The 23,998-nt window shown below is 37.9% G+C and overlaps 1 protein-coding gene across 1 annotated transcript in view; it reads left to right on the forward strand.

The window, feature by feature from the left end:
* The first annotated feature begins 204 nt into the window (after positions 1 to 204).
* LOC144248177 (coiled-coil domain-containing protein 171-like) overlaps positions 205 to 23,998 on the forward strand; it is a 36,974-nt gene continuing 13,180 nt past the window's right edge. Inside the window, exons 1-12 of the mRNA XM_085567848.1 lie at positions 205 to 742; positions 1,488 to 1,604; positions 2,436 to 2,662; positions 3,287 to 3,466; positions 4,727 to 4,900; positions 5,368 to 5,513; positions 7,101 to 7,155; positions 12,251 to 12,383; positions 14,718 to 14,792; positions 18,852 to 18,920; positions 19,601 to 19,663; positions 20,164 to 20,232. Of these exons, the coding sequence (XP_085423974.1) occupies positions 328 to 742; positions 1,488 to 1,604; positions 2,436 to 2,662; positions 3,287 to 3,466; positions 4,727 to 4,900; positions 5,368 to 5,513; positions 7,101 to 7,155; positions 12,251 to 12,383; positions 14,718 to 14,792; positions 18,852 to 18,920; positions 19,601 to 19,663; positions 20,164 to 20,232 (1,723 nt within the window). The 5' untranslated portion in view covers positions 205 to 327. The remainder of the gene's footprint in view (positions 743 to 1,487; positions 1,605 to 2,435; positions 2,663 to 3,286; positions 3,467 to 4,726; positions 4,901 to 5,367; positions 5,514 to 7,100; positions 7,156 to 12,250; positions 12,384 to 14,717; positions 14,793 to 18,851; positions 18,921 to 19,600; positions 19,664 to 20,163; positions 20,233 to 23,998) is intronic.

Consider the following 23,998-nt stretch of genomic DNA (forward strand, 5'->3'; position numbering starts at 1 on the left):
CAATTTGCAGTTGATGATCCTGTAAATTTCCCTCCTATCATTGTTTTGGTTTCATATATCTGATTCTGTAATAGTTTACTAGAAGGAGACACTTTCATCACCATCATTACTAAGAATATTTGACTCCTGTAATGCATCATTTGAGTGGCAAAATGAAGAATTTTCTTCTTGCTCTCATCTAGGTAAAAACAATCTAGTTAATATTTCTTCCTTTTATTTTTTGGTTTGTTTCTGTCACAGGAATGTGAAGAAACAGTGCAGAAAAACAGGCAAAAACTGTATGGTCTTGAACAAATCCGTGAGAAACTGGCCCACGAAAACTATTCCATGACAAACACATTATCAAATGCTTACAAGGCACGCTCATCCCTGCTGGCAGCCTGTGCACTGCTGTCAGGGGCCCTGTGTCCTCTCTACAGCAGACTGGGTGCTGTGTCTTGCCAAAGAGACATTCTCCAGGAGCAGGTGAAGCACCACAGATTATTGAACCAGAAGATCATCAGCCTCCTTTATGCTCTCCCTACTAATGTGGGAAACAGCCAAGTCGAAGGCAGGCTGGAGCAGAGAAGAGCCAAGAACCTGGTTTACATCTTCCGAAGAGCCGTGATTGCAGTTCTGGCTGCTAACAGGCTGAGGGCTCTGGCCCAATATTCTTGCACCTTTTTTGTCTGGACAGATGGCTCCAGAGGATGCACTGGAATTCAAGTTTGTGTGGGAGAATCCAGAGGCAGGCATATGTCACGTAAGTGAAATGTGCTTATGACAAATTATATGGTTAAGGAATAACAAAGAGCAAGATTATTATTATTATTGTTGGGGCATAAAGACATATTTAATGACATTTGGACAAATATTATTTATGGATTTATGTTTCTTATGTTGCTTGACAAATGTATTTCACTCTAAGAGGAAATGCCTAGTTTTATGTTAAGCATTGCAGGTAAAATTGCAATTATGCACATGAATTTAACGCTATCTGATATTTTTCATATTTGTGTTATGAATTTCAGAACTAGGTGCTACAGTATCTTTTCTGTGGTAAATATCTTGCAGTGTTCCTAAATTATTAACCATCACCTTTTCTTTTTTTTTTTTTTTTTTTTAGAAAAGGTATTTCCTTTTCTTTTTAAAATAATTTTTAATATTTATTTCCTAATAAAACCCACAAAAATGGCTTTCTGATTCAGGTAAAATATTAGCATAGGATTTTGAATTTTTCTTTAGAGACTATGTCTACTTGCCTCTTTCTGTTGCCAGATCAGTTTATACTTCCCTCTGCAAGGACAAACGGTATCAAAAATGTTTTGCAAATTAGAAGATTAATCTACTTTTTTTTTTAGTAATTCTGGAAGCATGCTTAAAGTGGTCTAAATTGTCTTGACTAATTTGTTGTTTATATGCTTATTTTTGGTTAATTTCTCAAAGAGCTTGAGTGTGCCATATCTTAGTGATTCACTTATCCTGCTAGCTGCAATTCTGTTTCCCAGGTTTTGAAGAGGAAGGAGTTGACTGCATTGAAGCACTTGACTGGTTAACTAGCTCTAACCTCTATACTGTAATAATCAGCTCCATCTCTGAACTGGAGGATGTTCTGAGCACACAAGGTAATTTTAACACTGTATTGTTGTAGCAGAAATATATTAAAAATAAGTAAGTAAGGGTGGTCATATAATTTCTATTTTTATGATTTTATCTAAACTATTCTGCGTCATAGCTCTGAAGAGATATTTCTGAATATTATGATAGACACCTTTGACGAGAGGTTATATCCTGAGCTAGTCAATGCAAATTTTAGTGGGGCTGTTTCCCTGAAGGAGTAATTTTATTGCAGGGTAAAATAATAACCGTCTTCTACAATCTCTGAATCATCACATCTCTGTACTATTGGAACAGATTCATTTTCTTTAACAGCTGATAGGATATTTTATATATATTTTATAGCCATGGAAGCAGAAGGCTGGAGAGTGTTTCTAGAGCTTATTTACAGTGAGAACTGATACAGGCTTCCTTGATTCATCTGCATTGCTGCCATCCCTGGTTCTTTATTAATCTCTAGTTTCAGAATCCCCACAATTTTGTCACAGAAAAAAAGGCTATTAGAAGAGGGATGATTATGTGAATAAAGGGAACTAGCAGGAGAAAGACAAAGTGATGCATTTTCCAGAAGGCTAAATACTAAATTGGTATAAAAGTTGTCATTGCATCAAATGTGCTTAGATGCAGTTTCAGGCACTTTTTTCTTTGATCATGCTGTTTTCAATAAATTGAATTAATATCCTTAAAAAGCAAAGTTTGAACAGTGTTTCAGATTTAGTATTCTGTTTTTCAGAATATTTACAGGTTCCATCCTGTATAAATGAAAAAGTACATGATATTACAAGAAATGGGAAGTAATAACCTGTTTGATGTTTTCTTTTTGTTGCTGTTTCTCAAAGATGTGCACTCCTGGCTTTCTGGACACTCACTCATCAGTGCAGCCAGGAACTGCTTTGCAAAACTGATGGACAGCCTGAGCATACTGATGGAGACAGTTCAGGGGAAACCTTGTGGGTGCAGAGCTTACCTGGAGAGGGACTCCCTGATACAAAGGCTGGCTCGTGGGCTCCACAGAGTAAATGCCCAGGCCCTGGAAGCTGGATTGTATGACAGACTGCCCAGCACAGTAAGCAGATTTACAGTTCTCTTTCATGGAAACAGAAGGTTTACAGCAGCAGTGAAGCTCCCTTGATAGCACCATTTAGTCCATGACAATGAAGTACCACTATATGGACACTCAGAAGTTGATTTGTCACACATTAGGGTGTGAATAGGTCTTCTCTTTTATTGACAGAGAATTTTTGGAGGAGGTTTAGTGTATCCAAATAAAAGATTTTTTTTTCAAGGTCTATCAGATCTGCATTAGCTTATAAGAGCAAATTTGCTTCTCGCTTGATGTAAATGTTAAGGATGCTTTTTATTATGATTTTCTACTTTCTCGTGTTTACCATCCTTTCTTTCAGTAAAGATAGCCTTCTTCCCTTTAACCAAAATGAAAGGATAAATTCTTTCTCCAATAATCTTTTATTGGAGACTTTAGGTGAAAATAGTACTTCTATGTAAACAGAATTTGCAGTAGCCTTTGGTAGGGTTGGTAGGTGACAGGTTCATACTTTTGCCCTTGTGTATGTCTTTTAGAGGTGGAGGAAAAAAAATGATAGTTTTGTCTTCATTTTCTTGGGTCTTAAATATGATTTATTGCTGACATAGCAGATTTTATAGCCCATCAACTTTTTTTGTTTGCTGACAGAGAAACATAGCAATCTTGCAGCAAGAAATATTTGAATTTTCACGAAGGCTTCATGCAGCAGAAGTAGAGTCCCGCTCACTGCACCTGCAGCTTGCAGAATGCAGATGGGCTCTCAGTGAGATGCAAAAAGATGCTGAAAAGGCCCACAGTCTGCAGGAGCAATTAAATGAACTTCAGCATGTAAGTGCATTTGATTTGGAGGCTCTCTTGCTTCAAAGAGATTCTCCTTTCTACACATTTTTGATTTGTGTCCTTTTGGAAAACAAGCATAAAATTGATTTACTTTCAACAGACTTTTGCAGAAACCTTGCCTTGTAAATATCACTAAACTAGAAGACAGATGTATTTAGAAAGACCCCTTTTCCACTGGAGTTTCCTTTTGATTTGTAGAAGGAGGTATCCTATATAAATTGCGGTTTGGTGTTCATCAGTCCAGGTTCTCCCATTTGTTGGAAATGTTGTGATGGTTTATGTATCCTAAAAGAAGATTTCACTTCAACAGAGTAAAGTCAGCTGGAATGAGGGTATTCAATAAGAATGTTAATGAGAAGTTCATGAAATATAAATATAGCAGTTTAAACTCTGTATGGATGTTGATGAATGTTATAATAAGTACAATACAAATTTTAGTAGGTCTGTTTCCCTGAAGAAGTAACTTTATTGGGGGGGTGGGGGGGAAAGCCTTTTCCTATGTTCTCGGTAACACAAATGAACAAAATTCTCCTGAGTCTTTTACTGTTGCTGATTAACTTACTGAAACATTGTGGGTTCCCTAACCTGAAGCCTAGTTGGTAGAAGCTGGCAATGTGTCCCAATCCAAACAGTTCCAAGCAGATAATATCTGCTAGATGATGTCTCACTCATTGTCCTTCCTGTTCCTATCTAATAAAATGGATTTTTTTTTTTACTCAAAAATATCTAATCATCTTCAGTTCTGTTCTCAACAGGTTTTATTCCCTTAGTGCTTTGGGACAATTAGATGAAAATTTTATCACATTTTACTATCACATTTTAGATTGTAGTTGAAATACAGATAATGATTTTCCTTGAAGAATTATTTCTTCTTTCTGGAACAGTTTTTGGAGAAGAACAATCCACAAAAGTGTTTACAATGATTAATAAGCTATCCACTAAAATTTTGATCATTGATCTGCATATTTTTGCTTCTAAATATTGAGGTTTTGCATCCTAGGGTCCTAATTTGAATAGAACAATGAATGCCAAGACTTTACATGAATGTTCTTTATTAAAAAGACAGTAATTAACTGGTCTTCCATCTTACTGTTCTGTGATCTGTCTTCATGTTAAAAAACCCTCAATACTAATCCTAAGCATGCATTTGTTTTAAAATTTTGTATGTTTGCAAGTGGAACTTACTCAGTGGTAGGGAAACCACTGAATATAGTTACAGAATCAGGCACAACTTGTTTTTCTTTCCAGAAATTCAACCAAGACAATATACATGAGGAGTTAGATTATGCTTTGCAGCGTGAGCAGCAGGCAAGATCGCTTTTACAAGAACACCAGCGACGGCTTCAGGAGCTGAGTAATAGACTGGAATTGCACTCATTTGCCAGCCCAGATAGAAGCCAAGTCGCTGATGTATCTCTGCTGGTAAGCCTATTCTTCTGGAACAGTCAATAGAATTTTACCTTTTGTTAAATAAGCCAAATAGTACAGTCCTTGTGAAAATAAAGTAATGAGTAAATACACATACACTACTCAGTCTGATGGAATTTTAGGCTACTGAGAAAACACTTCAAAGACTCCTTTTTTTTTTTTTTAAGCTATCTATGTTTTATTTTTAACAATTAGAGAAAAAGTCTTCAGTGGGTGTTTGTGTTGGGTTTTTTGCCTACAATAATTTTGTTTTCTAAAACACATTTATACATAGCAAATATACTAAAAACTAGGGGTTTCTAAATCAGTAATGCTTTTTATAGGTAATTCATAAAACCTTAGTATGCAGTGGTCCAAATCTACTTCACAATCAATTTGTCTTCCATGTTGGTCAGTAGGCAGTGGCATAAAGTGAAGTTTATTTGGGCTAAAGAGTAACTCTGCTCTCTGTCTGCTGGCAGAACCTCCCTAATGCAACGGAGCAGCTGAGGAGCAGAGACCAGGTTCTGTATCACCAGAAAAGACTCCTGGAAGACACGGAGCAGGACCAGCAGCAGCTTCAGGAGACTCTTGAGGAGGCGGAACCTGCCCTCAAACTGGGAGTAAAGTGAGCACTGGGGCCTGGGGGATGTCACTTAAAGTGAATAAAAATTTAAATTCCTACTTCCAGGGCAGGGTTTTAGCCCTGTACAGTGTAAGGTTAGAAGAGAAAAGTACATATCCCTCTTTTATTTTTAAATTCAGGGATAGTCTTCTAAAAACAAAAATGTTAGTTCAAAATACTAGGTCATACATTTTATGCAGTTATCCCATAATAGTGCACCAAATTCTGGGTGCTGAAATAACTAGCAAACAAAATACCTGTGCTTTCTTACTGCTCTGACAACATGTCTTTGGCAGATCCTTAAAGTTTTGTTTACTTAAGAAAAGATTGTTTGTTCACCGTGTTCCCACACCATCTTTTTGTAGACAGATACAATTTCTTTATAGTAAATACAGAAGCATCAGATAGGGGACAGATCTTTGCCACCAAGGGTACTGAAACCCATTTTGGACCTAGCCTTTCCTGTGGTACAAGATAGATATTCCTGCTGATTTCAGGGAGTTTTGGATTTAGCCCTAATCCCCACACCACTACATGATGACCTAGAGTAAAAGGAAAGGCTCAGGCACTGGTCTTGAAAAGTGAAAAGGAGCCCCCTTGACTCAAAGGAGGTTATTGCTAAGCTATTTTTACACCATGTGAAAAATTAAATCTTTGCAGATTTTGTTTTCTAATACTTATCATAGCATGAAATATGTATTATGAATATTGTTGTTCCATGGCTAGGATCTAAAAAAATTTAGTTAATTAAAATTTCTCATCATACCTGGGATCATTCAACCCCTGAAGAGCAACATCTGAGAAGCTTTAAGGGTTTTATGCACCAGAGAAATAATGCAATTTGCATAGTCCTCAATGAAATGTTTAACAAGCTAATTAAAATTATCAGATCATACCAAATGATGGTAGGATTTGATCAAAGCAGGTGTCACTTGCAGAAGGATTTGTTCTAGAAAGCTTTCTGTTTTCATCCTGCCCCAATCTATTTTGGGCATTTCAGTAAAGAGCATTCCTTATGGCCATACATATATCCAGTAAAGGTTATTTTAATGTGAAGTGACTTTAAAACTGGAATTGTTTCCCTGTATAGAGCAGCTGAATGTCAACCAAGAAAGCTACCCTTCCCTTCATTATTATAGCAACTCTTCACAACAAATAGGGGTTTTTTCTCCTTTTGGAACATATAAACAAAGCAGATGAAATAAACAGAATCTGTCTGTGTTTTCCAATACAAGAATATAATACCACCCTGCTAGAGACTTTTTATGACCTCTATATCTAAGCCATGATACTTGTTCATTAATAGACCTATAATTACATCTACTTGAATTGCTTATCCTCAACAGAAGCAGCTTTCATATGGAAATGCACCAAATAGTGGCACATTAAGTATTTTTAGGGTTTGCATTGGAGATATGAAAAAGAGAGAAAATCCAAACAGTTTATAACTGTTATAATAATCAACAATTATTTTACAAGACATGACATCTATAAAGTAGCAGAAGATTAATTTCTACATTGGTAGAGCTTCAGTTCCATAAAGTTACTCCATTATTTTGTTTTGGTTTGTTTTTTTTTCTTTTATAATAGAGACAAAGAGTTGCTCATCAACCATATGAAAGCTGTGGAAGACGCCCTGAATGAGGTAAGAATTGGAAGTGTTGCCTCTGATTTGTGTTTCCAAACATGCCAAAGCCTTAGAACTGCTTCTTATCAGGGGAAGAGAGAAGTTAATGTAAAGCAACTTCCTTACTGTTGAAGTTTCCCTGCTCAACTTCTTCCATCTTAATAAACCACAGTGAAAGAAAAGGCAAGTTTTTAGTACACACGCAACTTGTTCTAAATGTATAAGTTATGCCAAAATTCACTTTCCTCCCCTCACTGAGCATTATTTCTGGTTGACAAGTGAAGACTAATGGAACACACAAATTTTATGGTTAATCCTCTACTGAATAATGAGAGGTCACGTACTTGGTGGCCATATTTGGCTTTGTGTCTGCTCCTTTAACCTATGAAACATCATAAATAGGAAAAGGCAGGAAATCATAACCTTTGGACAGAAACTAATGTGGTACTTTTTAAAATCATATTTTAAACTTAATAGTAATCTCAGGTTTTCCTTCTGACTTATACAATTGTGCCTTGGTATAGGATTATTTGAAGGTCCAATAAAGATGTACATATTAATTATTTAGGAGAAAGGACTATTTTCAACTTTAGCTCTAATGGCAGATGGTTTCATAACTGTTTTTAATCAAGAGCAGCATAGAGCTAAAGAAGTGTTTTCATTACCTTGGAGTGTTGATTTCCCTTACTACATCTTTAATTCCTAGCAACATGGGATTCTTTATTTTAGTTTCTGCATTCACCAAAACTGTTGTTAATTATATTTTCAGATATCTTTTTCAAGTCTCTTTCCTTTAATGTTCATAGAAAATGACAGAACCTAAACTGCGTGTTTCACCTATAGCAAACCGTGCTGATAGAAAATTTCCTTTGTGCCACCACCATCTTCATACTGGCTTCTTTCAAACTTTGGAAGTGAATGTCATGCAGCAACTGCCGTGTTTTTACAGTAATACATATGTGCCATGTCCTTGGACTTTCTCTTTTCTGACCAGGGCAAGGTGCTTTTTTTATTTTCTTGGTAGCATTCTCTCCCAGCACTGTGAGTTAGAGATTTATTTGCAATGAAAATTCAATCAGTTGTACTTTATTCATGGATGTTAGGTTCAGTGATCAATGCAAGTCTACTCAAGGGGCTCAAGGGGACCCAGTTCATCCCAGCTGGTGTGTCTGAAGGAGAATTACCACTGATGCTGGGTTTTTCCCTTTAGGCCAAAGAGGAGGCCGTGGCAGGAGCTGCAGCAGCCACGCCGCTCCCCAGCCTGCAGCTGGAGACCCTTTCAGAGGAAGCAGTGAGGGGCAAGCCAGAGGCTTTGTCATTCCAGGTTAGAGTCTAAAACTAATCCTGTTTCATTTTTTGTGTTTTAATTTTCTTTCATTTTTGGCATCTGAGACACAACAGGCAGATAGACTTCTCTGAGCATGTGGAGAGCAAAAAGCTTCAAAACAATTACAGTCAACAGCAGAAAGACAATTTCCATGTATACTCTTGCACATGGTATTTCAGCAATGATGGTAACTTTTAATCTTGCAGTTACAGTGCTAAATAACTGATGGGAATACAAACATGGACAGAAGTATATGTACCTGAAAATTAATATCCCTCTATCTCCCTCTCTTTTTTCCCATTAATATACACAAGACTAATTAAAAAAAAAAAACAAACCAAAAATACAAACAAAACTAAAACCAAGTAAGGTTCCCACAAAAAACCAAAACCAACCAAATAAAAAATACAAGATTTTCATACTCATTTTTGGTCAGTATCAGATTTTTTCAACTCACATATCTAGAATCAATTATGGGGTTTTGAGCATTCCTCATTTAAAAGAAACTGATATTTAGAATGTTTAATATAGAAGCTATTTTGCTCATGTAGCTTCTATATAAATATAATTATTATATTTATTATATTAATTAATTATAAATATTATTCATATTATATATAAATACTGATTTTGTTAGGACAAAACAGTAAGTAGGAAAAAAGATAAATTAACAGAAAATGTGCCATATTTTCAGCTCTAAACATAGATTCAGTGCAATGCCTCCTCATTGTTTTTAAGTTTGATGTCTTCTGCAGAAACTATCCATTAGTCTTTATAGCTGTGCAGAATATATTAGTGCCAAGACAGATTTTTTTTCCCAATGAAAGAACAAAAGGCAGTGAGTACATATTTCTTTCATTGTACTTCTCTGTCTGAAGAGCAGGTAATCAAGTAAATTGCAAGAATCTTAGACAAAATAAGTATTTCATACAGTGTGTAAGTTTCTGCAGTAATGCCTTACAATTTGTTCTAGATTTTCTGTTCTAATGTAGTATAAAATTGCAGGATCAGGGTCACAAAATCAAACATTCAAGAAAGGCAGATTCTAAGCTGAAAAATTCTCACTGTTGCTCTCTTGCATGCATACATGCCTGATAACGATATAAATTATGTATGTATTATCGTGTTTCTGCACTAAAAGATGGAAATACGGAATATGCAATACTTTGAGATTCCCATGAAGCTTAATTAGCACAGATGAACTTTTCCATCAAAGGGTAGAATTACAAATGTTTTCCCAGTACAGTGATCCATTTTAGAGCTGCACAAAAGGTTCCATGTGTGGCATCTTTTCACAGGAGGCATTGTGACAATCATCAGGTTTTAAATCCTGCTTTTCTAATTTGGTAGTGGATGCTGCTTCTTTTTTCTTTTTATCCCATCCCAACTCCCATTCTTTTTGACCTCACAATGATTGCAGAAGGATCTGCAGCCTGTTCCCTCTTTCTCTCCAGAAGAGAATCAGAAATACAAAAGGTTGCCTTTCATATTTGCACAAAGTGCTTGTGGTATAACTAACAAAGTAGAATACGTGCTGGGGAGTTTGCTGCTGGGGCAGACTGGTGAAGTTCTTGTTCACTTGGCAGCCTCAGGTGCACTTGGTAAGTCAGGACATACACAAACAGCACCAATGGCTCACAGTCTGTGTCACTGTGAACTTTGTTTTCTCCATCCCTTTTCCTCTTTCTCCCCTTCCCCATCTCTCTTTCCCCCTTTTCCCTCTCTCTCTCTTCTGCCCTCATCTCTAGTTACTGTTTGATTCCTTTCCAAGCTCATTATTGAGGTTTTATTATGAAATTTACCTTTTATAGACAGAGGTCACCTAATGGATTTTAGTTTTACTTTATGCCAAACTGTATGAAGGGCAATCCTGCAATCTTGAGTAAGGTAAGGAGTTAGGAATCACTTTAGGAGCACTTGTCATTAAAAGCAGTGGAGTTGTTTGCAGGCACATCCTCTAGAATTGCCTTAGTTAGTCTGTGGTGAGCACAATTCAATTAAAGGCCTTATAATCTGCAAGAATCCTCTTTCAGAACTAGAACCACAGCACCAAGACATTTTGTAGATTCTTTCTGATGACAAAAGATGTGATATGGGTTAGTTTGGCACTGCTGGTTCCTAGAAACCATAATGAAATAATCTGACTGAATTTAGCAGTGTCAACAACTATTCTGAAAATCAGCAATGAGAAATCAAGGAAAGAAAAAACTACAAACATCATTGTCTTGGTTCGACAAGACAGGAGTCTGTGGAAGAGGGCAAAGCCTCCTGTGCAATGGAGAACGGCAAACCCCCCTCCCTCTGAATTACCAGGATCTTTAAATTAAAAGGCTCTCAGGCAAAGATGTGGGAATGGGAGTAACAATTCTTTACTAGGAGAAAACTAGACAACAATTTAAAAAGGCAAATGCAATCGGTACAAACAAAACCAGTGAGAAAGTCCAGAACCTGAGGAGTCGGGGTGCCCGTAGCAGTTCTGCTGGGACAATTGATCCCCTTGCAATGGTTGATGAGTTGCAGCTGAAGTGGTGATCTTTAGAAGGGTATAGTTTTCCTCTGAAGATCTGGTGGCAGTGGGGCCGGTCTTCCTCTGCGCCGTGGTTGCCTCTGAGCTCCGCTGCCGTCGCCTCAGCGCGCTCCGGCTGCTTCGCTGCGAGTGCCGCCGAAGAGAGCTGCTTCTCTGGCAATCCCGTGAAGAGAGAGAGCCAGCTGCCTCTCTCCCCAAAAGCTACCCCTTTAAACCATAATAGAGTGCTTGGCTTCCCCCTCTGGGTGGGACCCCTCACAATAGGATGATGTTACATTTACCAGCCTGGCAGTGAGTCAGTCAATAGTGTATAAACAAACCATTGCCTCTACGGGGCAAACCATTGTCTCTGAGAGAGATAACAAAAACCTGTCCAACCGGTTTGCCTTCAACAGATGGCAAATGGAATACAAGCTTATCTTACAACCCAGGACAATCATTGTAAATCAGTTTGTGGTAGTAAGCTGATTTTTGTCTGTATCACAAGTTTACATTCAAAAGACCAGTGTCATACTGTCTGAAGAGGAAAATTATCACAAATAAAATGTGATTAACCATTGTAAAGAAGATCAATAATTTCAACAATTAGTTGAGACAACTTGAGATACATATAAAGTTACCAGTACTGCCAAATCAGCTGTGCTCTCTTGTTCTGCTAATTTTATCATCAATCCAAACAATATGACGAAATTGGGACATTCTTCCACTGCACACATGGAAATAGTTACATTTTTCCAATTATAGTGCAATCAGATAATTGTTTGCAGAGTTCTGTAGGTTTGTGATGTATCTTTTGTTACTACCTTTTTTTTCTTTCTTTCTTTTTTTTTTTTTTCCTGTGGAGTGGAAGGATTAATAAATTGACTCATCTTGGAAGTGTGAACATTAGCCTGAAACTGTGTGGTAATTTTTTGTGAACAGAAATTGAACCTGAAATAAAATGAAAAAATTGTATCAAGAGATCAGTGCTGTACTGAATACTTGAAAACGTCTCATCAAAGCATCTTCTAACTAGGGTGTGGACTCATTCCCTACTCCTCAATGATATCAATATTCAATATTTTAGAAAAAATACAAAATCCAGCGTTAAATGTTTTTTGATGTTTATGTCCTGGCACTGACATTATGCTTACAATCTGTATTTGATCTCTTTGCTAAAAAGAAATGTTCTGTCTTCTGTAAAAAATTTGGAAGTGTGCTATTTGGCATTTAAGAGTAGCTTGCCTGGCACTAATGATTCCTTCTACTTTTATTTAAAGCACGTGCTTAGACATTTTATGGATCTCTACTCATTGGCAGCTTCCAAAGTTAAAGCATTAACATCAGGAAGAGAATCTTCACAGATTCACTTTGAACCCTTAATTGCTGAGCCTCTTACTCCTGCTGCTGATGGTAAGTCTGCTTTTCAAGCAATTTCAGTCACTTGGATGTGGGTTCCCAGACAGCATCTCCCTTCATGCTGCACAGCTTCAGTAGGCAAACACAGCAATACTTGATTGTAATGATAATGGAGAGCAATAAAATTAGTGCAAAGAGAAATGTTCTGAGACATTTTTCAAAAGAGAAAGGGGATGGTGAAACCTAATACAGGGATTGAAATTACTACTGTAAGTTTTCTTCCTACTGGTCGATGTTTCATTCTGAGTTTTTTGGTTTTAGTTCAGATTTGTTGCTTGATTGGTTGGATTTTTTTTTCTTTTTTTTCTTTTTTTTTTTTTGTTTTTTGTTTTTTTTTTTTTTTTTTTTTGCTTTTTGTTTTTTGTTTTTTGTTTTTTGTTTTGTTTTGGGGAGTGGTGGGTGGGTGGGTGTTAGTTTGGAGATTATTTTTATATTTCCTCCCTTCTTCCCTTCCTTCCCTTCCTTCCCTTCCTTCCCTCCCTTCCCTCCCTTCCCTCCCTTCCCTCCCTTCCCTCCTTCCCTATCTCCTCCCTACCTCTTTCCTTCTCTTTTTTCTTTTTCCTTCTCTTTCCTTCTCTTTCCTTCTCTTTCTTTCTCTTTCTTTCTCTTTCATTCTCTTTCTTTATTTTTATATATTTTGGGTTTTTTTAACCAAAGCATTTTCCTTTCTTTCTGTTATAAATCATTAACTTTTCTGTAATAGCCTGTCTCTGTAGCCTAAACCCCTTCGGTTCTGCCCATTTCCTTGCTTTTTAACATTTACTTTCTTTGAACAGAATCCTTGCAAGTTCACTTTTCCCCCGAAGCAGCTGGTTCCCCTCCTGCTGGTGCTGCTCCTTCTGCTCCTGATGGTAAGTCTGCTTTTCAAGAAATTATAGTTTCTTAGATGTAATTTTCCAGAGAGCATCTCCTTTCATGCTGCTCAGCTTCCATAGGTAAATACAACATTACTTGATTTTACACATATTGGAGCAATAAAAGTAGTGCTAACAGAAATGATCTGTGACTTTTCAAAAGAGAAAGGGGATGGTGAAAGATAAAACCGGGATTAAAATTACCTTTTTTTTTTTTTCCTCTATTGTTCCTGATTTGCTTAGGTTTTAGTTTGGGTTTTGTTTGTTGAATCTTTTGTTATTGGGTAGTAGTTGTGGTGGTTGGGTCGGTATTTTCATTTACAGTTTTTGATTTTTGTTATTATTGTTTTCCCTTCCCTTCCCTTCCCTTCCCTTCCCTTCCCTTCCCTTCCCTTCCCTTCCCTTCCCTTCCCTTCCCTTCCCTTCCCTTCCCTTCCCTTCCCTTCCCTTCCCTTCCCTTCCCTTCCCTTCCCTTCCCTTCCCTTCCCTTCCCTTCCCTTCCCTTCCCTTCCCTTCCCTTCCCTTCCCTTCCCTTCCCTTCCCTTCCCTCCTTCCTCTGCCTTACCTTTCCGTTTTTTTACTGAATTCTGTTTTCCTTTCTTACTCTTAGAAACTATGAACATCTCTGTAATGGCCTTTCTTTGCAACCATAACCCCTTCAGTTCTGTGCATTTCCTTGCTTTTTAAAATTTACTTCCTCCAAACAGAAGTTCAATTTCAACCCGAAACAACTGGATTGCCACGTCCTCCTCCTCCTCCTCCTCCTCCTCCTCCTCCTCCTCCTCCTCCTCCTCCTGCTGCTCCTGCTGCTCCTGCTCCTGATGGTAAGTCTCCTTTTCAAGCAATTATTGTCACTTGGATGTGGGGTTCTTGCTAGCATCTCCCTTCATGCTGCACTGCTTCTGTAGGCAAATACAATAATTTTAAGTGTAAACATAATTGAGCAATAAAAGTAGTGTTAACAGAAACATTCTGTAACTTTTCAGAAGAGAAAGGTGGATGATAGCAGAGGGATCAAAATTACTACAGTAATTTTTTTTTTCTATTGGAGCCCCTTTGCTTAGGTTTTTTAATTTTCCTTTGGTTTTGGTTGCTTGGTGAGTTGGATTTTTTGGTTATGAAGAGTGTTTGCTGTGGGGTGGGTGGGTGGTTTTGGGGTTTTTTTTTTTGGTATTCCTGTTTTTGTCTCCCTCCCTCCCTCCCTCCCTCCCTCCCTCCCTCCCTCCCTCCCTCCCTCCCTCCCTCCCTCCCTCCCTCCCTCCCTCCCTCCCTCCCTTCCTTCCTCCCTCCCTCCCTCCCTCCCTCCCCTTCTCTTCTTTCTCTTCCTTCTCTTTCCTCTTCTTTTTTTTAACAAAGGCTTTTTCCATTCTTTCTATTAGAAACCATTAACATTTTGTAATACCCTTTCCTTGCAATGATAACCATTCCAGTACTCTGCATTTACTTGCTTTTAAAATTTACTTTCTCCAAGCAGAACCTTTGCAAGTTCACTTTGAACCCAAAACTGGTGATACACCACCTGCTCCTGCTCCTGTTCCTGCTCCAGATGGTAAGTCTGCTTTTCAATGTTATAGGCTGGGGACAGTGTAACTGGACAGGGCTCAGGTGGAAAACGACCTGGGGGTGCTGGGAGCATAAGCCAGCAGTGTGCCCTGTACTCAGCAATGGTGAGGCTGCACCTTGAGTGTTGTGTCCAGTTCTGGGCCCTCAGTTTGGGAAGGACGTTGAGATGCTTGAGAGCGTCCAGAGGAGGCAACAAGGCTGGTGAGGGGCTGGGAACACAAGTCCTTTGAGGAATGACTGAGGAAGCTGGGGGTGTTTAGCCTGGAGAAAAGGAGACTCAGAGGTGACTTTATCACTCTCTACAACTCCCTGAGAGGTGGTCATAGTCACGTGAGGGTTGGTCTCTTTCTCCAGGCAGAACTGACAGAAACAGAGGACACAGTCTCAAGCTGCACCAAGGGAAATATGGGTTGGATATAAGGAAGAAGATTTTTATAGAAAGGGTGATAAAGTTCTGTAATGGCCTGCCCACGAGGTGATGAAGTCACCATTCCTGGATGTGTTTGAAAGAAGACTGGATGTGGCACGCAGTGCTATGTTTTAGTTGAGGTGTTAAGGCATGGGTTGGACTTGATGATCTTTAAGATTGTTTCCAACCCAGTCATTCTATGAATTCTGTGAATTCTGTGAATATTGTGGGGTTTTTTTATTGGCCCACATTTGCATGTGTATTTTTGAATTTTGCTTTGATTGGTTGGATTTTTTTTGGTTTTGTGGAGTAGCAGTAGTGGATGGGTGAGTGGGTTTTTGTTTTTTGACTTTTTAAATTATTTTTTCTTATTGTCTACCTTTTTCTTTTCTTCCAAAGGCTTCTTCCTTTTATTGTGTTATAAAGCATTAATGTTTTTTAATCATATTTTCTTGTAAATATAACCACGTCAGTTTTGTGCATTTCCTCGCTTTTTAAAAATTTACCTCCTCTGAAGTAAATTTACTATCTCTGAACATATATTTTTTGGGTTAGCGTTGCACCCAAAGCACCCTGTGTAGGTGCAAATACAAAGGCAAATACAGTAACAATTAATTGAAAACATAATGGAGCATTAAAATAGTGCAAACAGAAATGTTGTGATTATTTTTAAAGGAGAGAAAGGGGATGATGAAAGCTAAGACAGGGGTTTAAATTATTTCTGGAATGGTTTTTTCTATTGTCCCCTATTTCCTTGTGGTGGTTTGTTTTTGTTTTTTTGGTGTTTTTTTTTTTTTTTTTTTTAGTTTGGTTGCTTGTTTTGGATGCTTGGTTGCTTGTAGGTTTTTGGTTTTGGGGAGTGGTTGAGGTGAGTATATGGGTGTTTACTTTTAGATTTTTTTCCTTTTATTACATCTTTTCATTGTTTTCCTTCTTTTTTTTTTTTTTAAATAATAAAAGTGTTTTTCCTTTATTTCCACCATAAACCATTAACATTTTGTGACAGCCTTTTCTTTCAACCATAACCATTTCCAATCTGTGCATTTCCTTGGTTTTTAAATCTTACTTTTACTCAACAGCTATTTTTCAGCCTCATGTTTCACCCCAAGCAGCTGGTAGACCTATTGCTCCTTCTGCACCTGCACCTGCACCTGCACCTGCACCTCCTCCTGCTCCTGCTCCAGCTCCAGCTCCAGCTCCAGCTCCAGCTCCAGCTCCAGCTCCAGCTCCAGCTCCAGCTCCAGCTCCAGCTCCAGCTCCAGCTCCTGCTCCTGATGGTAAGTCTATTTTTCAAGCAATTATAGTCTCTTGGATGGGGGTTCCTAGGCAGCATCTCCCTCCATGCTGCACAGATTCTGTAGGCAAATACAATACTTGATTTTAAACATAATGGAGCAAATAAACTAGTGCAAACAGAAATGTTGTGATACTTTTTTCAGAAGAGAAAGGGGATGGTGAGTACTGCAATGTTTTTATTTTCTATTGGTCCCTATTTGCTTGGATATTTTTTATTTTATTTGATTTTATTTTAGATTTGGTTGCTTGGTTGGTTTAATTTTTTGGTTCTGGGAAGTGGTGAGGGTGGGTGGGTTTCTGGTTTTAAATTTTTTTCTTTTATTTTTTTCTTTCTATTTATATTTTTTAACTGAACACTTCTTCCTTTCATTATGTTATAAACCATTAACTGTTTTTAAAGGTATTTCCTTTCAACCATAACCATTTCAGTTCTTTGCATTTCCTTTTTATTAAAAAATTTACCTTCTTTGACGTAAATTTACTTTCTGTGAACAGGTACTTTTCAGCCTCTTTTTTCACTCCGAGCAGCAGGTAGACCCACTGCTCCTCCTTTTCCTGCTGATGGTAAGTCTGCATTTCAAGCAACTGCAGACAGTTGGACGTGGGTTCAGAGCCAGCATGTCCCTTTATGCTGCACAGCTTCTGTAGGCAAATACAACAATACTTAATGCATTTCTTTGCATTCCATTTTTTTAAAAATTACTTCCTCTGAAGTAAATTTACTTTCACTGATCAGAATCTTTTTGGCATCACTTTGAACCCAAATCAGCCAGTACCTTGTACTGTGTCCTAGTTTGAAAACTAACAAGTGTGAGATTCCAAGTCAGAACTAGTATTTAATAGGACAATTAAAATAAAGGCAGAAAACACTGGCCTAAAGAGTCAGGATACAACCTGACACCCTGTTAGTCACGGTGGTGGTAGCAGTCTGATAAAATGGTGGCTGCAGTCCTGCTGAAGTGATAGATGTGGTTCTGCTAAAGCAGTGATCCTGTAGAAGGGTCTGATCTTCCTCTGAAGATCCAGAGGTGGTTATGCAGCTCTTGTCCTCTGGAAATCCAGTTGGTAAGGTTGTTCTGGTGTTCCAGTTCTCAGATTATATCCAGGTAGGAATGCTTGGCTCTCCCCATTGGGCAGAGCATCTCACAATGGGATGATGGAATTTTACGGGTGATGCAGTGAGGCCTTGATGGCCCATTGGCAGACACAGGCACCTGGAGGGAGTTGTCAGGAATGAGTCATGGAAAGGATAAAAAATACTGCCCCATTTCTCTTAACAGCTCAGCAGCTGTTGTAGATGGCAATAGAATGCATACGTCTGGGTTACATCTTACGTGATACCCTAAGACACTGAACTAAATGTACTTTCTCTGAACAGATTCCTTTCAACGTCGCATTGAACACCAAGAAGTTGCTACACCTCGTACTCCTGGTCCTGATGGTAAGTCTCCTTGTCAAGCAATTATTGTCCACAGTATTGGATGTGCATTCAGAGCCAGCCTCTCCCTTCATGCTGCACGGTTTCTGCAGACAATATAACAATACTTCATTGTAAACATAATGGAGCAATAACACTACTGCTAACATTTTGAATTAGCCATTTCTTGCAAACATAACCCTTCCAGTTCTGTGCATTTCCTTGCTTTTTAAAATTTACCTCCTCTGAAGTGATTTTACTTTCACTGAACAGACTCCTTCTGGCTTCCTGTTTCATCCCAAGCAGCTCGTGCACCTCCTGCACCTGCTCATGCTCGTGATGGTAAGTCTGCTTGTCAAGCAATTGGGATGTGGGTTCCTAGGCAGCATCTCCCTCATGCTGCACAGCTTCTGTAGGCAAATACAATAATCCTTAATTGCAAACACTAGGAAGCAGTAAAACTGCTGCTAACAGCAAAGTTGTGAGATTTTCTCAGAAGAGAAAGAGGATGCTGAAAGCTAACACAGGAATAAAATTACTGCTTATAGGGTTTTTTCCTATTGGTCTCCATTTGCTTGGACATATTTGGTTTTCATTTGGCTTTGGTTGCTGGGTTGTTTGGATTCTTTTCGTTTTGGAGACTAATGCTGGTGGATGGGTGCATGTTTTTTGGTTTGGTTTTTTTTGTTTGTTTTTGTTGTTTTTTTTTTTAACTATTTAAAATGTATTTATTTATTTTTCTTTGGTTTTTTTGGGTTATTTTTTTTTTAACCAAAGACTTTTTCCTTCCGTTATGATAGTTATGTTATCAACCAATACATGTAATGGCCTTTCCTTGCAACCACACCATTTCAGTGCTGTGCAATTCCTTGATTTATAAAACAAAAGCATTTTTTAGATTGAAAATTACTTTCTCTACATAGAATCTTTCTGGGGTCGAATTGGACACCAACTAGCCAGAACACCTCCTGCACATGCTGGTGCCAGTGATGGTAAGTCTGCTTTTCAAGCAATTTCAGTCACTTGGATGTGGGTTCCTAGCCAGCATCTCCCTTCATGCTGCACACCTTCTGTAGGCAAATGCAGCAATACTTACATGTCAGCATAATGGAGCAGTACAACCAAACACAAACACAAGTGCAAACACAAAACTTCTGAGCCATTTTTCAGAAGAGAAAGGGGATGGTGAAAGCTAACACAGGGATTAAAACAAAGGGATTGAAATGAATGCTATTATGGTTTTTTTTCTATTAGTCCCCACTTGCTTAGATATTCTACGTTTTAATTTGGCTTTGGATGCTTGGTAGGTTGGATTTTTTTTTTTTTTTTTTCATTTTGGGGTGTGTTGGGTGTGTGTGTGTGTTTTGTTTTTGATAATTTTTTACTGCCATTTTTTATTTCCTTCCTTCCTGCCTTCCTCCCCTCCTCCCTTCCCTCCCTTCCCTCCCTTTCCTTCCTACCTCCCTGCCTTCCGTTCCCTTTCTTCCTTTCCTTTCCATCAGTTTTTTTTCCAGTTGGCTTTTTCCTTTCTTTCTGTTATAAACCACTAATATTTCTGAAATAGTCTTTCCTTGCAACCATAACCCCTTCAGTTCTCTGCATTTCCTAGCTTTTTTCATTTTTTCTTTTGAAAAAGTAAATCCTCTAAAGTAAATTTACTTTCCCTGAACAGACTCTTTTGGACCTCAATTTGTGCCCAAAGGAGCTGCTGCACCTCCTGCTCCTGCTCCTCATGGTAAATCTGCTTTTCAGACAATTACAGTCACTTGGGTCCCCAGCCAGCATCTCCCTTCACACTGCACAGCTTCTGTAGGCAAATACAGCAATCTTTAATTGTCAACATATACTGGAGCATTAAAACTAGTGCTTACAGAAATCTTCTGAGACATCTATCAGAAGAGAATGGTGGTGCTGAAAGCTAACACAGGGATTAAAATTACTACTGTGTGTTTTTTTCTATTGTTTTCCATTTGCTTGGTGATTTTTGGTTTTGTTTTTTTTTCTTGGTTGGTTGGTTAGAATTTTTTAGTTTTGTGGAGTAGAAGTAGTGGATGGTTTTTTGCTTTTAGATTTTAATTTTTTTTCTTATTTTCCCTTTTTTTGGGTCAAATACTTCTTCCTTTCATTATGTTACATACGATTAATATTTTTTATTCATCTTTTCTTGCAAGCATAAACATTTTCTTGATTTTTAAAATTTACCTCCTCTGAAATAAATTTACTTTCTCTGAACAGATATTTTTCGGGTTAGTGTTGCACCCAGAGCGCCCCGTACACCTGCTACTCCTGTTCCTGCTCCTGCTGGTAAGTCTGACTTTTAGGCAATTACTGTCCTAGCCAGCATCTCCCTTCATGCTGCACAGCTTCTGTAGGCAAATACAGTAACAATTAATTAAAAACTTAATGGAGCATTAAAATAGTGTACACAGAAATGTTGTGATACTCTTTAAAGGAGAGAAAGGGGAGGGTGAAAGCTAATATTATTTTTTTAGCAATAAAACAGGGATTTAAATTATTACTAGAATGTTTTTTCTATTGGTCCCTATTACCTTGTGGCTTATTTTGGTTTTAGTTTGGGTTTGGATTCTTGGTTGCTAGTACTTTATTGGTTTTCAGGAGTGGTTGAGGAGGGTGGTTGGGCGTTTGGTTATGCTTTTTTTTTCTTTTCTATCTTCTTTTAATTCCTTCCTTTCTCCCTCCCTCCCTCCCTCCCTCCCTCCCTCCCTCTCTGCCTGCTTCCCTCCTTTCTGCCTGCCTGCCCTACCTTCATGTTTTTCCTTTCTTTCTGTTATAAACCATTAACATTTTGTAACAGCCTTTCCATTCAACCATAACCATTTCCAATCTGTGCTTTCCTTGGTTTTTAAATCTTACTTTTACTCAACAGATATTTTTCAGCCTTATGTTTCACCACAAGCAGCTGGTAGACCTGCTGCACCTACTCTTGCTCCTGCCCCTCTTGGTAAGTTTGTTTTTCAAGCAATTGCAGTCACTTGGATGTGGGTTCCTAGCCAGCATCTGCCTTCATGCTGCACAGCTTCTGCAGACAAATATAACAATACTTCATTGTAAACATAATGGCACAACAAAATTAATGCAAACAGAAGAGAAAGAGGATGGTGGAAGCTAACACAGAGATTAAAATTACTTCTGGAGGATTTTTTAATATAATGAGTCCCTAATTTGCTTAGATATTGTTGATATTAGTCTGTGTTTAGCTGCTTGGTTGGTCGGATTATTTTTTGGTTTTCCAGAGTGATGGTGGTGAGTGAGTGGGTGTTTGATTTTTTTTCTTTTAGTACTTCTTTTAATTGACTTTTTTTTAGGAACCAAAGGGTTTATCCTTTCTTTCTGTTATAAGACATTAATATTTTTCTAATAGACTTCCTTTTCAATCATAACCATTTCTATTCTGTGCATTTCTTGTGCATTTACCTTCTCTGAACAGCTATTTTGCAGCCTCATGTTTCACCCCAAGCAGCCAGTGCACCCCCTGCTCCTACTCCTGCTTCTGATGGTAAGTCTGCTTTTCAATAAATCAGTCTCTAGGATGTGGGTTCCTAAGCAGCATCTTCCTCCATGCTGAACAGCTTCTGCAGGCAAATACAACAATACTTGATTTTAAATGTAATGGAGCAAAAAAACTAGTTCAAACATAAATGTTTTGATATTTTTTTCAGAAGAGACGGGGGATGGTGAAAGCTAATACAGAAATTAAAAGTATTACTTTGATTATTTTTTTCCATTGGTCTCTATTTGTTTGAAAATTTTTTTGTTTCAATTTGGTTTCGGTTGATTGGTTAGTTGGATTTCTTGGTTTTGGGGAATGGTGGGTGGTGGTATAGTGTTTGATTTTTGAATTTTTACTTTAATTATTTCTTTTACTCTTTTTTTTCCCTTTTCTTTTTCCTACTAAAGGCATTTATGTTCTTTCTGTAATATATAATTAACATTTTTTGTAAATGCCTTTCCTTGAAACTGTAACCATAACCATTTCAGTTGCTTGTATTTCCTTGCTTTTAAAAATTTACATTCTCTGAAGTAAATTTACTTTCTCTGAACAGAATCTTTTCAGCTTCCCCTTATACTCCAAGGACCTCATACACCTCGTAGTCCAGCTCCTGATGGTAACTCTGCTTTTCAAGTAATTGTAGTCGCTTGGGTGGGAGTTCTTATCCAGCATCTCTGTTAGTCTTGCAAAGCTTCTCTAGGCAAATATAACAAATAGTTAAGAGTAAATATAATGGAGCAATAAAATTAGTGCTGAAAGAAAAGTTCTGAGACTTTGTTCAGAAGACAAAGCGATGGTGAAAGCCAACAGAGGGATTAAAATTACTTCTGTAATTTTTTTTCTATTTGTCCCTATTTGCTTATATACATTTCATTTTAGTTTGGCTTGGGTTGCTTGGTTAGTTCACTTATGGTTGGTTTTGGGGAGGAGTTATGGGTGGCTCAGTTTTTTCTATTCTGGGGTTTTTAAACTAAAATTATAACTATTTTTCTTTTTGTATCTTACTCTAACCAAATGCTTTTTTACTTTCTTTTTCTTTTAAACCATTAGTGTATTTATAATTGCACATCTTTGCAACCATATATATTTCTGTTCTGTGAATTACCTTGGTTTTTCAAATTCATCTTTTCTGACATAAATTTACTTTCTGTCAAAAGAATCCTTCCAGATACTCTTTGTACAACAAGGAACGAGTACACAACGTAGTCCTGGTCCTGAAGGTAAATCTGCTTATGAAGTAGTTAGAGTCACTTGCATGGGGGTTCCCAGAGAGCATCTCCCTTCATGTTGCACAGATTCTGTAGACAAATACAACACTTTATTATAATGATAAGGAAGCAATTCATCTAATATTAAGAGAAATGTTCTGAGACATTTTTCAGAAGAGAAAGGGGTGATGTAACTGACACAGGGATTAAAATGTTTGTAAGAGAGGCTGTAGAAGAACTTTGTTTCCTTTATTAAAAAAAATTAAAATCATGAGGTATCAAATATGTATGTAAGGATATGTAAAAGTTCAAATAAAATGAAATTCCTACAATTCCAAGGGCACTATACTTGTGCAAATGTCCTGTGTCCATTAAAGAGAAATATATAATATTCAGCTGCCGTGTATTTCAAGTAAGCAGTTAACACAAGGACCAAACAATTCTTACTATTACAAAAATATAACATTGTGAGAGGTATGTAACAGCAAATGTACATTTTCTCTTGATTTGTTTTTTATTCTTTTGCTTCTTCCAGCAAGCTGGGGAGAGCCAAGACATAGAACCTACCTTGATTCCAGAACTGACACAACCTCCAGTGTGGCACCCTACAAGGCCTCTACTATGTCTGGAATCGACACAATCTCCGGGGTGTCACCCCAGAGAACCTATCCTGTGTCTGGCAGTGATGTACCCTCCAGGGTGTCACCCTACAGAACCCACACTGTGTCTGCAAGTGACGTATCCTCCGGTGCGTCTCCCTACAGAACCTATGCTGTCTCTGGGACTAATATAGCCTTTCCTTCCTATCATAACCCTTTCCGGTACCTACATTTCTGTGCTTTTTAAAATTTGCCATCCCTGAAGCAAATTTGCTTTCTCTGAACAGAATCCTTTCGGCTTCCCTTTGTTCCTCAAGGAACCAGTACACCTCGTGGTCCTGCTCCTGTTGGTGAGTCTGCTTTTGAAGCTATTGCACTCACTTGGATGTGGGTCCAGAGCCAGCACCTCCCTTCATGCTGCACAGATTCTGTAGGCAAATACCACAATGCTCTCTTGTAGTGATAATGGAGCATTGCATCTACTATTAACAGAAATGTTATGAGACAGTTTTTAGGGAGGAAAACAGGATATTGAAAGTAACAGGAGGATTAAAGTTGTAGTCAAGGAAAATCTAGAAAAAGTTTGCCTACTAGATTAAATAAACACAGCTATGGAATTATCAGAATTAGCGGTAAAATATGTCTCTAAGTAAAAAAGTAAATATATGCAGCACTTCAAATAAAGTATTATTCCGAGATTTCCAAGGGCACTATACTTCTGTTCATGTCCTTTGTTTATGAAAGATTAATAT

This window comes from Lonchura striata, chromosome Z (genome assembly GCF_050655825.1).
Source record: "Lonchura striata isolate lonStrDom1 chromosome Z, ASM5065582v1, whole genome shotgun sequence".
Lineage (NCBI taxonomy): Eukaryota > Metazoa > Chordata > Aves > Passeriformes > Estrildidae > Lonchura > Lonchura striata.